The 19,868-nt window shown below is 41.6% G+C and overlaps 1 protein-coding gene across 2 annotated transcripts in view; it reads right to left on the bottom strand.

Annotated features, from left to right (window-relative positions):
* RREB1 (ras responsive element binding protein 1) overlaps positions 1-19,868 on the bottom strand; it is a 143,604-nt gene that overhangs the window by 48,804 nt on the left and 74,932 nt on the right. For both annotated transcript variants that reach the window (XM_030817264.1, XM_030817265.1), the window contains exons 5-6: positions 14,810-14,899; positions 13,062-13,225 (exon numbers count right to left, since the gene is read on the bottom strand). In XM_030817264.1, the coding sequence (XP_030673124.1) occupies positions 13,062-13,225; positions 14,810-14,899 (254 nt within the window). The remainder of the gene's footprint in view (positions 1-13,061; positions 13,226-14,809; positions 14,900-19,868) is intronic.

Below are 19,868 nucleotides of genomic sequence, written 5' to 3'. Positions count from 1 at the left end.
CGTAGTGAAAAAGGAAAGCCACCCACTCTGGGGATGTTGTGTTATATTGCTTAGGGGCCACTGAGAAACTGCTGGCAAGGAAAGGGGAACCAAGATTGGAGAGAGAATGAATATAAATGAATCCAAAGAGAAATGTCACCTCCCAAGACCAACCAGGTGACAGAGCCCTTCTGTATGACCAAGGCCGTTTATAGCCACTTTTATCTAAAACGGATGGACATGGTGCACACATGGCCTCTGTTCTCTAGAGATGTCAGGGGAGGAACAGTACACCATCCACCAACAGAAACCAGAGAGAGAGCCCCGGAAGAACCTGTAGCATCGCAGACCTCAGTTTTCCCACCCATAAACTTGGAACAGCAGTCCTCTTGAGCAAGCTGGGTTATATAAGCATGAAGAGGAAGAATTAAGTGCTGACACCACAGGACCAATGAACCCATTATGCAACTGAATCTCCGGTTTAAGGAAATACAAAATCTGTCTCCACTGAAGGCCAACAACCTTTCCATTAAGCATCCCAGAGCCCAAAGAGAAGCTGAGGACGGCCCACAGGCACAAAGACATGCCAAAGGTGAGATGAGAATCCGTGTCATGAATACACAGGCTAAGACTTCAGCGCTTCTTGTTTATGTTCCAGTGGGGAGGGTGGGATGGGGGTTGGGGCGGGGGCAATGTTGCTGCTAATCACCTTCCTTAACACATCAGAAAAAGGTTGACAGTGAGTGGGCACGCTTCGGTGTTTGCTAGCACCAGCTTGTTCAGCCCGAACAGGTCGGACAGGTTGGATATTTAAACAAAGGCGGAAAAATGTAAGGTATAAAGCCCTGTGAAGTGCTACGGTGGAAATGCTGCCAGCTCCCTGAAGGTTTCATTTTGTGATCTAATGCTGGAAGTCAGGCTCCCTCTTGACTTTGCCACTTTCGTGTTATGAAACTAAACTGGACACATACTCAGGACCTGTTCAAAGTTCTCAGCGCATCAGACGAGGGGCATGGTGGGAGAGGACACGGGGGCACGTTGCATTCCAGAGCAGAGGCCAGCTCCCTGCTCCTCATCCTACCCCCAGCAAGCCCATCCCTAACCTTCCCTAACCTAATTTCTCACTCTCACCACTGCCTGCTGTTCAAGTGTGGGCAAGCATGATGTTCCAGATTCTGCTGCCATCCACCAGTTTTACCCGGTAAGACTGAGCTGCTGAAATACCTCAACAAGATATCTCAAAAATACTGTACTGCCTGCATTAAAGATAAAATTTATTTTGCATTTCCTGACTTTCCAAAAAACAAACTACCACCACCAACTCTGCTAAAACAGAAGAAAACTTAAGTTATAAATATTAGCATCCAGTTGGCCAAATGATAAAAAACTAATCATGAACCAGATCATAAATTTGAGAACCAGTGGTAGGACAAAAAAGGCTTGGTTGTTGCTTAACATGTCCACTGAGGGGACAGTGTCCACTTGGACAGTTTTATGATTGTTATGCTCTTTGGCATACCTGAACTTCAACTTGGTCAGTTCAATTCAGAGAGAAATTCTAAATCAAAAGTAAGCATCAGCCACAAGAGGTTTTTCAAGTATTTCTTCAAAAATATAAAATAGGCCGGGCATGGTGGCTCATGCCTGTAATCCCAGCACTTTGGGAGGCTGAGGTGGTCAGATCACCTGAGGTCAGGAGTTTGAGACCAGCCTGGCCAACATGGTGAAACCCCATCTCTACTAAAAATGCAAAATTAGCTGGGTATGGTGGCGCATGCCTGTAATCCCAGCTACTCAGGAGGCTGAGGCAGGAGAATTGCTTGAACCCAGGTGGCAAAGATTTTGCCATTGCGCTCCAGCCTGGGCGACAAGAGTGAAACCCCATCTCAAAAAAAAAAAAAAAAATATATATATATATATATATATATACATACACATACACACACATACATACATACACACATTCATATATATATATATATATATATATATATACACACACATATACATATAAAATAAGCTGTGCTGATTGTTAAAGGGAATTAGAAAAGAAAAAACACAAAGTAAAAGGGAAAAATGTTTTGAGGAAGGTCAAGTCTAGCAAACAAAAAACAGGCTACACAAGAGACTGTCAATTAAAATTGGTCAACTTTTAGCTTTGATAATTTTCTTACACTTTTTATCTTATTTGAAGAATAAAATTCAGTGACAGATCACACCTGCCTACCCTTTTTCTCAGAGGATACTGGCAGCTTTCAACTATTCACAGATTTCTAAAATGCAAAGTAAAAATTCTGGAAAGAGCCACAGAATCTCATCTAATAGTATTAACGCAAATCCACACTAAAAAGGTATAAAAACAGGCCAGGCATGGTGGAGTGTGCCTGTAGTCCCAGTTACTCGGGAGGGTAAGGTAGGAGGATGGCTTGAGCCTGGGAGGTTGAGGTTGCAGTGAGCTATGATGGCGCCACTGCACTCCACCCTGGGAGACAGAGTGAGACCCCGTCTCAAAACAAAACAAAAAATCACAGACAAAAAAAACCCCAAGCACACACACATATATATGCAAACATCATAGAACAAATAATCAAAAAAAAAGGCAAATATTCAAATAATAATAAGGATTTGCACAACTTGGCCATGGAAATTCAGCACATGATACATAGCTACTGTTACACGGCATTGTTACCAGGTTCTTGGGTTCTTAGAATGCAGTCTATGTTGCCCCAATTGTTAAGAAGCTGGGAGTATATTTTCTCACTTTAGTAAATCCATCTGCTGAACTAGTATGTATAAGGAACTGCTGAGTTAAATATCTTAAGGGAGAAGAGAAAGGAAGGCCTTGAACTGCAATTTGTTGAGCACCTAACATGAGCCAGAGGCTTGAGTATATGTTACAGCATTTAATCCTTCTAACAGATTTTGTGAGTAAACGCTACCCCCACTAAAGATGAAGAAATTGAGGCTCTTGACCATTCCAGGGAGTATCCTTTATCAGCCCTGGCCAGAAAAGTTAGGCAGAGCTATCAGAGGACTCAGAAGCACCAAAGAAAATGTCACCCTTCTTTAAACCACTACTGAAATAAAAATGAAAGCACACAGGTTTCAAATCCAGCCAATGAGATGTAAAGAAAGGCTAAATTTGTTTAATCAATCAATAAGCTTATGTGGTGAAAGCTTAATAATGCTACTGGGGGGGACTGGTAGCCCAGGCATTCTGCTGCAGTAAACAGATTTGTAAATATCCCCTCTTTTTCTCCATGTCTTATCTAGTGGAAAATCTCCACTCTGGGGGGAAGATTATGGGCCTCTTACCAAGGTGCACTCTCAAGAGTGAAAAGCATATTAAGTGGAATGATCACGGAATGGGATATTACACTTACATATTTTTTTTTATCTGGTTAAAAAGAGAAGTTTCAGCCCTTCTTAAAGAAAAGCTTTCTAAATTATACCAGAAGTATGTCTATTTTAGTGTTCAGAGTACTAACATACACAGAAAACTGCTTTGATACCCAAGTATTATCATGATGAAACTACAGTACCAAATATTCACTAAATGCCTAACATATATAAGGAGATATATACAGTTCACACAGCTATGCTGACTACATATATCCCATTAAAATCGTATTTACACGAACCCCTCAGCAGTCTTTGCACAGAACATTTATGTCCTTCTAAGTGGAGTTAAATGTGTTAAGATCTCTGAGCATCCCTGAAGGACATTTGCTTTTGATTTGTCTTTCCCCCTTGGGTGTAGACAACTGAAATGCTTTTAAGATTTTCTTTTCCATAGAAGTATTTCAAGGGAAACAAAACATTCACACAGTCCGGGGCAGGGTGACCCACAGATTTTTATCCTACAAATAAATATATAATTTATTCCCATGTGAACTGTCCTGATACTTTCCTTCCTCCAGAAGAATATGTCAAGAGGGACAGGGTCCTGGTGATTACGAGATTAATTTTAAGATGGGACTGACTGAACCTTTGAGTGGTCACCTCTACCCTTGAGAAACAGCAAGCGCCAGAACGAGCTACAGGGTGTCCTCAGAAACTTGATATGACCATGATGGATGTTCAGAGGACCCTTCCTCTTGCGGGGAACTGAGGGTGAAGAAGTGACTGTCCCCTGCTTTCAGAGACACTGTGCTACCTCTGCTCCTTCTCTCATTTAATACTGGCCACCTGTTCCAGATACCCAAGTGCAGTTGTGCACCAAGGGCTGGCTTAGTTTAGGCATCTGAGAGTAGTATGCTAAATTCAGAGCCTTTGTGGTCTCATTTGTCATGGAGCAGGTCACATTTCTGTGCAGCTAATATTTTCTTCACGCATAATAGGAACATATAAGCCTCTGTTCTTGGAGCCTATCCTGATGTCCAGGGGCATCCTCAGGGCCTATGTCTCCTATACTTGGCAATAGAAAAAATTGTGCCTATGGCTGCAGGAAAAAAGCCTGCAACGAAACAATTAGATGATGTTCCAAGGATTTCCCTTCCTCATCTTCACCCTTCTTTTTGAGGCAAAATCTCGCTTTGTTGCCCAGGTTGGAGTGCAGCGGCGTGATCTCGGCTCACTGCAGCCTGCGCCTCAGGAGTTCAAGTCAACTCAACCTCCTGAGTAGCTGGGATTATGGGTAATCTGGCTAATTTTTGTTTTTTTAGTAGAGATGGGGTTTTGCCATGTTGGCCAGGCTGTTCTCAAACTCCTGTCCTCAAGTCATCCACTCACCTTGGCCTCCCAAAGTACTGGCCCATCTTCACCATTCTAATGACAGCTGAAATCAGAACACATCCCTACTCTTCAAAGAATAAATGAAGTTAGTCATGAAAGCTTGCCCCTGCCAGAGTCTTAAGCATGCCCTTAAATGTAAGACATGCTCCACAACTCTTTAGAATTAAAAGTCAGCCGGGCGCGGTGGCTCACGCTTGTAATCCCAGCACTTTGGGAGGCCGAGGCGGGCAGATCACGAGGTCAGGAGATCAAGACCACGGTGAAAACTCGTGTCTACTAAAAATACAAAAAAAAAATTAGCCGGGCATGGTGGCGGGCGCCTGTAGTCCCAGCTACTCAGAGAGGCTGAGGCAGGAGAATGGCCTGAACCCAGGAGGCGGAGCTTGCAGTGAGCTGAGATTGCGCCACTGCACTCCAGCCTGGGCGACAGAGCAAGACTCCGTCTCCAAAAAAAATAAATAAATAAATAAAAAAAAATAGAATTAAAAGTCTACAGTCTGTAAAATAAGGAGCAAAGTAAAAATTAATTTCTTATTTTCCCAAGGCAATTTTAAAAGGAAAATACCAGTTTTAGAGACAGGTTTTATTCTAAATGAGGCACATTTCAATCCTCTGTTTCAAGTATCATTTCTTCACAGCTTTGCAGCTCAACACTTTCTGGAACAAGCTTTGCAAATTGCAAAGCTCAATGCCCTTTTTCCTACATTGAGTCTCCCAGAGGCGTGCTCTGGCTCAGTTTCCCAAGTTTGTTTTGGAAGACGAGCACCACTCAATCCAAATTTTCAACGTGGGAGCAACTGATAAAGAGTTTTGGGAAGTTAAAAGCTGGATCCACAGTGATGTTTCCGTGATACATGTTTTGTACTTGATGGCAACCTACTCTTCTGCTCAGCAACTGAGCTGTGGTTAGAAAAGCTTGGGACAAAGGATTTTCAAACCTCAAAAACATGAGAATCTGCATACAGGGAAGTGGCAGCTCACAAAGCTATACCAGATACAGTAATAAATTAAAAAGGTCTTTACCCTAACCTTTCTCAAAATAAATTAAAATAAGTAATAAATTAAAAGGGTCTTTATCCTAACCTTTCTCAAAATAAGTTGGAATTAGCATCACTCTCATCTCCCTACTTGCCAAAATATAATTATTTTTAAAAGATCAAGTAAATTTATTTACTAGAAAAAAGTATAAGAAGTTATAAGCTTTATCAGTGCTACAAAGCAACTGTCAATGACTACACATAATTTAATACGCTACCTTCATTCTGTGAAGTTTACTTTATTTGACCAATATAACAATTCTGAGTGTCCTCTTATAAAACTAAGATAAAGGAAACTCTACAAAAAGACTGAGTAGCATTATAAATACAGATAACTAACAAATACTCATAAAATGACTACAGGCCAAAGGAAATAGAGTGAGTTGTTCTATAAAGGCACCTCAATATCAGCTAAGAGTAACTTGTAACTTGAAACTTGAAAGGATGTAGTCCTCAGAGTCTGTGTTGTGAGGCTCTCTGAGTGTTTCAGCAAAAACAAAACAAAACAAAACAAAAAACAACTTTGGGGTGGAACCCAGATCTGCCTCAAGCAGGGCTGGGCTCATCTGGAAGAGTGTGCACATACACGGAGGTGTGCATCCCACGTGTGTGTGTGGACAGCCTTCGGAGCAGGGGGTGAGCAGAAGGAGGGGGAAGGGTAAGCTGTGTAGTCCTCAACTGTGCTGTTGAGGAGCAGAGCACAGACCAGCCTTGTGGAATCAGGACTTCAGAGAAACAAAACTCCAGAAATCCACGCTACAGGGAATCATGCCACAGCAGAGGACCCCCGCAATCTGTGTCCCTCAGGGGAAGAGCCAAAAATCAGAGCACAGGGCCATGTCAGACGGAACTGGCACAGTTGAGGGAGGGCCTCAAGCAGGTTATAAACAAGATGGAACAGAGGCACCTGGGTGTGGGTGTCCTGGGAAGGTAAGGCAGAGGTTCTCTGATCCCTCAGCTTAGCTTCGGCTCTGGAGACCCCATGAGGGAATTCCTGTGCAATACCCAATCCCAGCAGGTGCCAACAGACCTTGGGAAGCAGTGGTAGCGGAAGGGAAACAAGAAAAAGAACTTTGATCTTAAGCACTAAACTCTCACAAGTCGACTGATTTCCTTTCATACTTCTCAGGACCTGGGTTGCATTACTCTTTTTAATTCCTGCACACACATCCCAGGGCGGTTCTGGCCCCTGATTAATGTAACACAGGCCCACAGGTATGTGCTTGGGAGAGATCACAGCTCACTACTACAGTCTCAGATTCTGGAACAGATCCACCGGGGCAAATAAATCTAACTCCACTCTCTCTGGCACATTTTTGTAAGTGTTCTCACATTTTTATAATTTTTTTCAAAAGTACAGTTTTGCTAACAAATGAAATGGTAATGACTTTTACGTGATTTACCAAAACCCAAATGTTCTTTTAACTAATTATTTGCAACTTTCTGCAAGGACATAATAAATGTAGTATGATAATCCCTAATATTTCAAATATATTATTACTTAAATTACAGAATAAGTGTAGCAAAAAGTAAAACAAGCAAACTTAAAAGAAATCACTCTCAATTTACTCAATTTATTTTCTGGCATTGTATGAATGTTTACTCAATATATTTTCCCTCTCTGGCACATACAACAATAAAAGAGTAGTGACCATTATTGATATGTACCATTTCACAAGCACTACCCCAAGTGCTTTGCGTGTATTATTGACTGATCATCACAACATTCCCATGCAGTAGGTACGGATAATACTACCTTTTACAGATGAAGTAATTAGGACACAGAGGTGTCAAGTAACTTGTCTGGGATCACACAGCTAGTAATGGAACACTTCCTTAGATTGTCATTATGGTGGTTTCAGCTCTAACAATACAGACTCAGAAACTCCCTCTACCCAGGGCAGGTCCATAGTACACTGTAAACCTTCAGAACCTTTTTACAAACATTATTAAATCTGAGCCCAAATTCAGTATGAGGTAATACTAAGCCATTCTGTTAAAGTGTCAAAAAATTAAGAGATTTCCACGAAGTTCTGCAGAACTAAGATTAGAACTCAGCCCCAATTTAGTCCTCTCCTCTGAATCAAGGTGCCTCAAAATAAGGAAAATCAGTACCAGAAAACCAAAAATTAGCACAAACAAGTATCCCCAAGGCCTGCTTTTCTTCTGTTGCCCAGGCTGGAGTGCAGTGGCAAGATCTCGGCTCACTGCAACTTTCACCTCCTGGGTTCAAGCGATTCTTGTGCCTCAGCCTCCTGAGGAGCTGGGACTACAGGCACACATCACCACACCCGGCTAATTTTTTATATTTTTAGTAGAGACATGATATCGTTATGTTGGCCAGGCTGGTCTCAAACTCCTGGCCTCAAGTGTTCGGCTCGCCTCAACCTCCCAAAGTGCTGAGATTACAGGTGTGATCCACCGTGCCCGGCCAATGCCTGCTTTTAAAAAAATATTTATAAACAACTCCAAAATACAATGACCACAAATGAGAAATGTATCTTAGAATACTACCAAGGGCTATACTATAAAAAATTCAAAATAATTTCTAAGACTATCCAAGTAAACCCAAACAACACAGAGTAATAAAATTCAGTCAAAATGGTTGCCCCCAAAACTATCCCATGCTCACTATACATAGAATATGTTACTGGGATGACAGAAATAGTTTAACATTGAAAATAACATTCTATAACAGCAAAGAATTGTGTTGAGAATGAGGAAAAGAGTGAAAGAATGCCTTTTTTCTAATATGCAAAGTGACACAAAAGCTACATCAATTATTTCTCACATACAGTCTGTGTGTCCCAATCAGAAAACCTGAAATCTGAAATGTTCCAATATTCAAAACTTTTTGAGTGCTGACATGACAACACAAGTGAAAATTCCACACCTTACTTCATGTGATGGGTCCCAGTCAAAATTTTGTTTCATGCACAAAGTTATCAAAAATATTGCATACAATTACGTTCAGGCTATGTGTATAAGGTGTATATGAAACATATATAAATTTTGTGTGTAGACTTGCATCTGTGTCCCATCCTCAAGATACCCCATCACGTATGTGCAAATATTCCAAAAAACAAAACAAAACAAAAAAACAACAAATCAAAATCCCAAACACTTCTGGTCCCAAGCATTTTGGATATGGGGTACTCAATCTGTGGTAGTTAAAAGCATGGCCTCTGAAGCCAGATATCCTTTACTCAAATCTTAGCACTGTCTATTACTTTAGTCCTTTCCTCATTTGCAAAATGGGATAATAATTATACAGTCCCTACAAGACAGAGTACATAAAAATAAATGGAGATGAATAAGGAAATGGAAGGCTTGAACAATGCCATAAACCTACTAGACCCAACAGCAAATCTATAGAACACTCCACCCAACAACAGCAGAATACACATTCTTCTCAAACAGATGGAACATTCTCCAGGATAAACCATATGCTAGGTGATAAAACAAGTCTCAGTACATTTACAAAGTTTGAAATCATGCAAAGTATGTTCTCCAACTATAACGGAATGAAACTAGAAATTAGTAAGAAATTTGAGAAGTCACAAATTTGTGAAAACTGAAGACCACATTTCTAAATAACCAATGGGTCAAAGAAGAAATCACAAGGGAAACTAGAAAATATGCTGAGATGAATGAAGAAGAAAACACAACATACAAAAACTTATGGCAAACAACTAAAGCAATGCTTATAGAAAAATGTATAGCTATTAAAGCCTGTATTTAAAAAGCTCTCAAGTCAATAATCCAGCCTTATACTTTGCTATAACACCGGAAAAAGGTCAAACTAAACCTAAAGAAAGCAGAAAATGGGAAATAATAATGTTTAGAACAGTAATTTAATGAAATAGAGGACAGAATAGAGGGAAATCAATGAAACCAAAAGTTGGTCCTTTGAAAAGATCAATGAAATTTACTAATGTTTAGCTAGATTGACTAAGGGAAAAAAACAAGATTCAAATTATTACAGTTAGGAATGAAAGCAAAGAAATTATTACCGACTTTACAGAATAAAAAGGATATTATGAGTTATTGTATGCCAACCAATTATATCACTTGATGAAATGTCCAAAATTCCTAGAAAGACACAACCTGTTGAAACTGACTCAAGAAGAAACAAAATCTGGGGCCAGGCATGGTGGCTCTCACCTGTAATCCCAGCACGTTGGGAGGCTGAGGCGGGAGGATTACTTGAGGTCGGGAGTTCGAGACCAGCCTGGCCAACACAGCAAAACCCCATCTCTACTAAAAATACAAAAATCAGCCATGCGTGGTGGTGCAGCTACCACGGGAGGCTGAGGCAGGAGAGTCACTTGAACCTGGGAGGCACAGGTTGCAGTGAGCCGAGATTGTGCCACTGCATTCTGACCTGGGTGAAAGAATGAGATTCTATCTCAAAAAAACAAACCACCACCACCACCACCACCACCAACAAAAGAATAAAGGACAAAAACCCAACCATAGATGCAAAAAAAAAATCATCTGACAAAACCCAATACCTTTTCATGATAAAAACACTCAAAAAACTAGGAAAATAAAGAAACTTTCTCAAACTGGTAAGGAACATTTATTTAAAAAACCCACAACTGACATCATATTTAATGGGGAAAGACGGAATGCCTTCTCCTTAAGATCACAAACAAAAAAAGAATGTTCATTCTCTTCACTTCTATTTGACATTGTTTTGCAGGTTCTAGCCAGGGCAAGTAGGCGAGAAAATGAATACAGACATGATATAGAATAAGGAATCCACTAAGTAACTACTAGAATGCATAAATGAGGTAAGGTTGGAGGGAACAAAATCAATATATAAATTTTAACTAGCCACGAACATTTGAAAAATTAAATTAGAAAACTCTACTTATAATAGTGCCAAAAATAAAAAAATACTTAGAAATAAATTTAACCGATATAAAACTTGTACTCTGAAAACTATGAGACATTGAAAGAAATTCAGGAAGACTTAACAAATGGGAAAACATCCCATGTTCATGGATCGAGTTAGTATTGTTATGATGGCAATACCCCCAAATTGAAAGTTTTAACAACAGTTTGGCAATTCCTCGACTTAAACATGGATTTACCACACGACCCAGCAATTCCATTCCTAAGTGTCTACCAAGAAAAATAAAAACTTAGGCCCACACAAAATGTCGTACAACAATGTCAACAGCAGCTTTGTTCATAATAACCTAAAAGTTGAAACAACCCAAATGTCCATCAACTGATCAAGGGATAAGTAAAATGTGGTATCACATTTCTACAATGAACTATTATTTAACAATAAAAAAGAACCTGAAGCCCACTGAAGTGCACACTTTACATGGTATAATGTATGATGTATGAATTATACCGTAAGATGTAAAAAAAAAATGAAAAGTGAATACAGACATGTGTTCATGTAATACAGATATGACACCCAGAGCACCACAGCTTCAGCAATGATTATTTGTAAAAACACACTGTCACACAGGTTATTGTAGAAGACAATAACTATGCCTTTTATAGCTGTGTTTATTTCAATCATGTCTCAAAATGGAAAATTTCTGAATCAGGAGTGATTGGGCCTACCATCAAGAGATGTCTCATAGAGGATCACAGCGATCAGTGGTTAAGGCCAAAACGCCACTAGGAGGGGCCTCTTCACCAATGTGCCCACTTGCCCCTGCCAACTTGGAGGTGGCCCATGGGGAGTTCCACTGAGCAGAGGCTCAGTAGGAAAAAGTGATGGAACCCCCAAGAGGGGAACAGGCAATACCTCTAGGACCAGATTCTGAGAAGGGCAAATATGTAAAGGACAAAGGACTTTTGGGGGCTGTGAGGCGTAGAACGAGCAGACCTAAACAGAAGGCAAAAAAAAAATGATACCAACAGGCCAACATGGTGGTGAAAAAATAAAACGCTAAAATGCAAAATATTGTATTGTAAAATAGTGACACTATTCAATTCCTTTGTACCCAAAAACACTCCCAGGAGGAGATGAGGGGCAAAGAGAATAACCCATCAGGACTGAAATTTATGAGAAAATAAAAAAGCAAAACACTTTGTAAATTCTTAAAATATTCATACTTTTCATGAAGTCATACTATGCCTCACTTCTAAGAGTTTAGACTGAGATATACACAGGCTTTAAATTATTGCAGCATTACTTAGAAATGCAAATAATAATAAACATTGAGTGCTTAGTTTGTGCCAGGAACTGTATGCTAAACTAATTATCACCTAATCCTCATCCTTTTCCAATGATGTAGGTACGATTAAAAATCTTGTTTTTGGGAGTCAAAATAGCATGAAAGAAAATAATAAAACAAAAAAATCTCATTTTAAAGATGAGAAACTGGAGTACAAAGAGGTTAAGTAACTTGCTTGAGAATAGAAAATTTACAAGTAGTTGAGACTTGAATTCAGGTGCCTAGTTCCCAAATCAAGAAACTTAACCGCTGTATCAGTATGTTCCATGTGTACGTGTAATAAACTGGCCCAACTCATTTTAGTGTTTATATAACCAAATATAACTAGCATATCAATTTTATAGTAGTTATATAAAGTTTTCTTTTGAAATAAACATGTAACAAATGTGACTCAACTTTTTTAAAAGAAAGCAGAATAAGGGCTGGACAGGAATATGGAAAAGTAAACCCCTCAAAACATGTATGATCAGCCTATAAACTCTATTTTCCATCGGTTCACCCCAAACAATTTTAATATGTCCAGCACTCTGCTGTCTCCCACTTGAGTGAGCATCTTTCTCTCTCAGGAATTAACGTCCTGACGTTCATCAGATTTTCTTTTTCTTAATTTTATCCTATCTTATCCTGAAGCTCCAGGACCAGGCCACTTAACTATTTATTCAAAGTTCCCAGACTTTTCGTTTTTTTTTTTTTTTTTTTGCAACGAAAAGGTCTGTCAAGAATCTGGTAGGCATATGCAAATATTTTTTAAATGGCAGGGTTACATGGATGCTAATCCTGGAGAGTTCTTCTCTTACATGTGATAATCTGCCCACTTCTAGCACCCAAACAACAAACTCCAATCGGCAGAGGGGAAATGACTCTGTGTTTCATCCTGAGGAACTCTGAAGGGCCACAGACCTTGCCAAGGTACTTCCGTTTCCCATGATCTGACACCTCTAATACCCCAGAGATAGTGTGCATCTCTGGGTTTTCCATACAATGGACAGAGCTCCAGAACTCTCGGTACCTTTAGGCAAGTCTTCTGAAGGCTCAGAGGCCACTGTCCTGCCTGCCAACCTCCAGGTACCAGCCAACCCCCCAAGCAAAGGGCACCCTCACCCACCTGTGCATGTTCCCATTGGTGGTAAATGACTGGCCACACACAGTGCACTTGTAAGGCCGCTCGCCAGAGTGCACCAGCATGTGGCGATCGAGGGAGCTGGCCGAGCTCAGTGACTTCCCGCAGATGCTGCATGAGTGGTCGGCTCCTCCAGTGTCTGTGTTGTGCTGCAGAAAGCAATGATCACAGTGGTCACTTAAGAAAATGCATCAAAAGCTCAGCTCTTAGGAAATGCAGATCCAGAGCTTTATTAAAAAAACCAACGAACTTTCTTGGCTATGTGTTTCTCTTTCATTTTAAATATCTTTCTGAAGGGGTAAAATGTATCAGGAAAACAGGCAAATAAATATTTTGTATGATATTCCTCCATTCCCACATTGTTTTGAAAACTACTTCTACTGAAAGGCTCAGAAAGAAGTAGAGCCTTCCCAGGTCTTTCTTTGAATCACATACAGATTCAGTGACCACATCTATTAACTCCTATGAGCCAAAGGACTCTCAACAGTGAAGGAAATATGTCCTTCCATTAAAAGAGTCAACGTCCCTTCTTCAGATTTGATGACTCAGGCCTGCCGTCAGAGAAGGAGAACTGAAACCTGCACAGGGCAGAGTTTTGGCCTCTGAAAGATGGTAAAAACAAACATTTCCATTCAAACCCAAGTTACTTTAGTGACTTGATGTTAATTCAGTACTATGTCATGATTTCACTAGGTCATCAATCCTTCACTGTTCTACACTCATCAATATTTTGTCATGAATTGGCCATAGCAGAAGGGTAAATCTCATAATAAAGGAGAAAAGCAAAAAAAGACCCCAAGCTGAGTAGATTTCCTTCTGTGTTATGTACGTTTATACTAATATAAATGTGCTGAAACCCTATCTCTACTAAAAATATAAACAAATTGGCTGGGCGTGGTGGCGGGCGCCTGTAATCCCAGCTACTTGGGAAGCTAAGGCAGGAGAATCATTTGAACTCAGGAGGCAGAGGTTGCAGTGAGCTGAGATCGCGCCACTGCACTCTAGCCTGGGCGACAGAACGAGACTCCGTCTCACAAAAACAAACAAACAAACAAAAAAGTGTGTGGAGAGGGGAGCGATTCTACTTTTTATTTATTTATTTATTTATTTTGAGACAGGGTCCCGGTCTGTCACCCAGGCTGGAGTGCAGTGGTGCAATCTTGGGTCACTGCAACCTCTGCTCCCGGGTTCAAGTGATTCTCCTGCCTCAGCCTCCCAAGTAACTGGGATTACAGGTGCATGCCACCATGCCCGGCTAATTTTTGCATTTTTGGTAGAGATGGGTTGGCCAGGCTGGTCTGGACCATGTTGGCCAGGCTGGTCTCCAACTCCTGATCTCAAGTGATCCGCCATCTTGGCCTCCCAAAGTGTTGTGATTACAGGCGTGAGCCACTGCACCCAGCCAAAAGGGAATTCTGTGTTGACCTAAGACTTTGTCACAGGAATATGCATATACAAAAGTCATTTCATAACCACCTCCAAAATTATTTAAAATATTAAATTTAAATTAGGCACAGCTACAATTCATCCATTAAAATCCAATTACCCTGCCCTCTGCTTAAGGAAGAATAATTTAAATCAAAAATAGGCTGGTCCGCAGGTAGTGAGTTATCTCAACTGATTGCTCACAGTGAGTGTTTAACTCCTTGTTCTACTCTTCCCCCTCTTCTCACTACTGCACTTGACTAAAAAAAAATACAATACAATAAAATAAAAGAACAGTGGGAATCTACCTGGCGAATGTGCATGGTCAGCTGGTGCTGGGTAGTGCAAATCTTCTCACACAGGGGGCAGTTATAGGAAGACTTCTCCTCTTTTGTTTCCTAAAAAGAAAGATTAAAAGGGAAGATAAATTTCAAATCACAGTCAACGAGTGCCTTTTCTTTCTGTAATAAGTGTAATAAGCACTTGTGTCTATATAGCTGAGAGCATGGGCTCCAGAACCTGCCCAGGTATAAGCTTGTGCAAGTCACTGCCCTGTCTGCCTCAGTTTCCTCATTTGAAAGATGGGAAAAACAGTACCACCTACCACACCACGCTGTGATGCAGGTTAAATTAACACATGCCAAGCACTAGAACAGTGCTGGGATCATAGTAAGTACTCAATAATACTAGCATTCTAATTACACAGACACCACTTAATCATCTGTGATGGTGAAAAATTAAGCATTGACTCATGGAAGAGCTGGAAAGGAATACATTTCTCCCCAAGTCCAGCCTGGGCTATTTTGCAACAGGTTTCAGGGTCTCTAAGAACACATGACAGATAACAAGGTTCTCATCAGAAGAGCCCACCCTACCAAGAGGGAAGCCCTCAGTGCCTAGCTGTGCACCCAGTGGGCATGCCCCTGCCCACTGCTAGCATCTGCTTAACACTGCTCATAAATACTCAACAAAAACATCACACTGAGAAAATTGCTGTCCTTATCACGACAACTTTGATAGGAATGCCAACCCAAACTGAAGACTTCCACAGAAGGTGACCAAAGAACCAGCTCCCTACTTGGTGAGGGGGATCCTTTTATGTTCCCTCAGAATGCACAGGTCAAGCAGTATGTTTTGTCTTTTTAAGAAAAAGCCAATGTTGTTCACTAACCCTATGCTACAGATCCTCTTTCCAAATAATTCATGCAGAGCTCTAGGCTGTGTGCAGCACTGACTCCTCACCCTCACAGTCCCTAAGACCACAGGTTCCTGTCTCCATACCCAAAACTAACTGGACCTAGGCTTGGATACCTCTCCCAGTAATTTGGAGTTGGCATGCTCAGAGATTTCTGAAGATCAGCAGAATCACCTGGGGCGGTAGGGGGTGTTTCTATGCATTTAACCAGATTCTGGACGTGCCACATCAGAGTCATTGGGGGACTGGGGTTGGTAGAACCCCAGAGATCTGTTTGTCTCACAAGCTCCCCAGGTGATGGTGATATGTGCCCGGGTTTGAGGATGGCTAAGTTACTAAAAGTTGGGTGATTATGAGCACTTGAATTGAAAGTTCATGGAGAGGTAGGGCTGAACCCAAGGAGGCTTGCAGCTGGGCAAGCCCAAGCCAGGAGAAAGCAGTGTGGAAGATGTCAGTGCTAACCCAACGGGATGGAAGGCACTGTCCCTAGGGCTGGATGCTCTGTCTAGGCTCTGGGTCATTTCCTATCCTCGGGCATCTTTCAATAGACCCCTTTTTACTTGCATTCATTTGAATGAGTTTCTGCTCCTTGGAAATAACACCAATTATTGAGCACTTACCATGTGCTAAACTCTATACAGAACCATCAGGGTTTTTTCACAACCACTAACAGACAAGCATTATTATGGATCCCATTTTCTGGACGAGGAAACTGGGGTACACAGAGGCAAGTAACCTGCCCCAAGTCAGAGAACTATTAAGTGGTAGGCACAGCATTAAAACCCAGGCCAGCTGCTCCACAGCCCGTGCTCTAAGCCACTATGCTGTATATAAAGTCTGACCAAAAGAAGGATTAACCCCAAGGCACAGAAAGGAAACACTCTTGTGGTTGCTTATGAGAGATGATGAAAATAAAAGTCACCCGGAAGACTATAAAAGCAAATGGCACCATAAACCAGACGGGTGGAATGAAGGCATGACGATGTCTAGCTCACAGCCACCTTCTCTCTCACTCCTCTTCAAAGACAAACAAGTCTCGTTCTGAGCAATAGGAACTTTTTTTTTTTAAATGGAGTCTCACTCTGTTGCCCAGGCTGGAGTACAGTGGCATGATCTTGGCTCACTGCAACCTCCGCCTCCCAGGTTCAAGCAATTCTCCTGCCTCAACCTCCCAAGTAGTTGGGACTACAGGTGTGCGCCACCATACCTGGCTAATTTTTGTATTTTTAGTAGAGGCGGGGTTTTGCCATGTTGGCCAGGCTGGTCTTGAACTCCCGACCTCAGGTGATCCACCTGCCTCAGCTTCCCGAAGTGCTGGGATTACAGGCATCAGCCACCGTGCCCGGCCAAAACTTTTTTCTAATCTATGGAATTGGGTCTGAGAACTAGGTATGCTCTACATTTTCTCACTCTCAAAAAGAGTTAAGGATATGGATTCTACAAAACATGAACATCCTAGAGACAGTGGAAAAAACAAATTCCCAGTCTTACTCGTTTATCATACTTCTAGTTCTTTGTGAGGTATAATGGGGGAGGGGGTGTCACACTTTCTCTGCCCAGTTCTACAACTGCAGTCGGAGTAGAGTTGGCCAAGGACCCCCATGGGGGCAAGGGTGTGGGGAGAAACAAAAGCAACAACAACAAAATAAGATATAACAAGGAGGGATGTCTCACAGCCAGACCAAAAGTTGGGGATGAGTTCCATCTCCGGGGTATTGTTGTCAAACTAGTAGACAGGCAATTTTATATACATAAAATTTTTAAAGTCACCAACAGGATGTAAATACATGTTTTTTTTGTTTTGTTTTGTTTTTTTTAAAAAAAGGGCCTCCAAGTGACCAGCCACAGGGAGACAAATTTTTTTAAAAAATCATCTTGCATTCACCTTGCAATAGACAGCAGGCACACTGTGCGGCTGGTGGGGCTGACCTGTGTTGACTCGGGGGTGATTCATGAACTGACACCCCAACCTTCTCTGAGGCTGGCAGTGCTGTGCTGCGGGCCATCATACAGGTCCACAAAATCCAAGTTATCTGGGAGGAAGTCTACAGACCCAGATGTAATCTTTTAAAATGAACCAGGTCAAGCATGGTGGCTCACAACTGTAATCCCAGCACTTTGGGAGGCTGAGGTGGGAGGATGGCTTAAGCCCAGGAGTTTGAGACCAGACTGGGCAACACAGTGAAACCTCGTCTCTACAAAAAGTTTTTTTATAATTAAAAAACAAACAAACAAACAAAAAAAACAAAGCCAGATATCACAGCAATTAAGACAGTTTACACACATTAGCTATATAGTTTATGAAACTAGGAATCAACCATGCTCTGGTGAGAAATAGAGACCTGTCTCTATTTAAAAAAAAAATAATAATGAACCTACTAGAAAAGAGAGCACTGTGATACTGGAAGAGAGGTCCTCCTGGAGAATTTTGTTTTTGTTTTTTATAGGACATGGGGGTCTCATAATATTGCCCGGGCTGGCCTTGAACTCCCGGGCTCAAGCATTCCTCCCACCTCCGCCTCCCAAGTAGCAGGGATTAGAGACATGCCACCACGCCCAGCACCCTAATGGAGAATTTTGAATCCAGTTATTGCAGCCATGCTGGTGGAAGGAGCACACCTCCTGAGCTCAAAGACAAAATTAGCAGCTAATGTGATAACTCACCATTCCATAATGAAACAATCTGGCACCCTTGTCAGCATCCGGCTGTGTCTAATCTCTCCTGGAACTCTAAGCTCACACCAATGGGACTTTCCCCCGGCTCCCTCTCTCAGCACTCCCTGTCTAGTCCACAGGTAAGGAGAATGCTTCCTTCTTCCCCATACTCTCTCCCCACTGAGTTTTGTTTTTTTAGATTAAGAACTGTATTTACCAGGCTACCTCTGGCCAGGACCTCCATTTCAAAAGCAAACTCAGGATACCAGATCCCTGGAGAAGAAAGAAGGGGGATGAAAGGTGGCCCTGCCCCACCTGCACAGTTGCCTCCTCACACCTGAAGAGGCAGCCTCCAGTTAGCATGAAAACATGGGGGGCGCTGTGGGCATCCTCCAGGGCCCTAACCACAGTCTCTGATCTGGAGGCTGGACTTGGGACAACTCAAGAGCTATGTGAGGAAAAGCTCTTCCTATCACTTCACTTGTTCCTGGTACAGCAGAAGGATGAGGATGACAACCTTGTCTGTCTTATTCTTCCCCAAATGCCTGGCACCTGGTACAGTAGCTAGCTGGATATAGGAACTGGGTACATATTGTCCAATGGGTTGATGGATGGAGAGATGGATAGATGGACAGTCACATGAGAGTGGAAATAAACCTTTTCTTCTCAGAGCTAGCGCTCCTTCTTGACTCAGGCCACAGTCATACAGGCTGAGTATTTTCTCAGGCACCCACAGGAAGAGAGGCACAAGGAGAAAAGGAAAAAAAAGAGAGAGAAAGGAATCAATGTTCCAACCCTAAAACATCACTGAACTCTGCCAAGTCCCCATCCTTCAGCAAGGTGTGGAGAAATGCATCCTCCCCTACACTGCTGGCAGGGTTTGGGGCTCGTACAACTTTTCTTGTAGGGCAAGTTGTATCAAAAGCCTTAATTAAGCTCTACTTCTAAGAATTTATAGAAAACCATCATATTAATACTCAGAGAATTCTGTATAAGGACAGCCACAGTAGCATTATTTATAAAAGAAAAAAATTAGTTCACAGAAGCCTAGCAGGTTTGCTTTCTCATCCATTGCTGGTTCCTAGACAAACGCAAGACCACCTTCTCTCCAAGGATTTAGTATAACCTCATTAAATCAGTTAAACCAAACTTGAGGAAGTCAATTCGTATTACATGGATCCAGAGTTGAAATGAGAAGTATTCACTCTTTGCCTCCTTCCTCCACCTACCTTCTGTTCAACAGTATGTTGCCAAGACAGCAACAACTTTTCAAGGAAATGTCCCATCTTACATTGAAGAATCATTTATTTCCCAATAGAGAAGACATTAACTTCTGTAACAGCATTAACCCTTCTCAATTCCACTTATTTACTTTACCCTGTTCTGATCTGATGCCCAATGAAAATTCAAGACAACTAAACAGCATCTTAACTGGAATTATCTGAAGCCAAATTCTGTGCTTTTTCAAGGATAGAAAGCTGAACAGCAGCCCTAGCACAGGCAATACTTATTTGCTA

Source organism: Nomascus leucogenys, chromosome 8 (genome assembly GCF_006542625.1).
Source record: "Nomascus leucogenys isolate Asia chromosome 8, Asia_NLE_v1, whole genome shotgun sequence".
In the NCBI taxonomy this organism is placed as follows: Eukaryota; Metazoa; Chordata; class Mammalia; order Primates; family Hylobatidae; genus Nomascus; species Nomascus leucogenys.
Note: the sequence above shows the minus strand (reverse complement) of the source record. Positions and strands in the feature narration are given on the sequence as shown.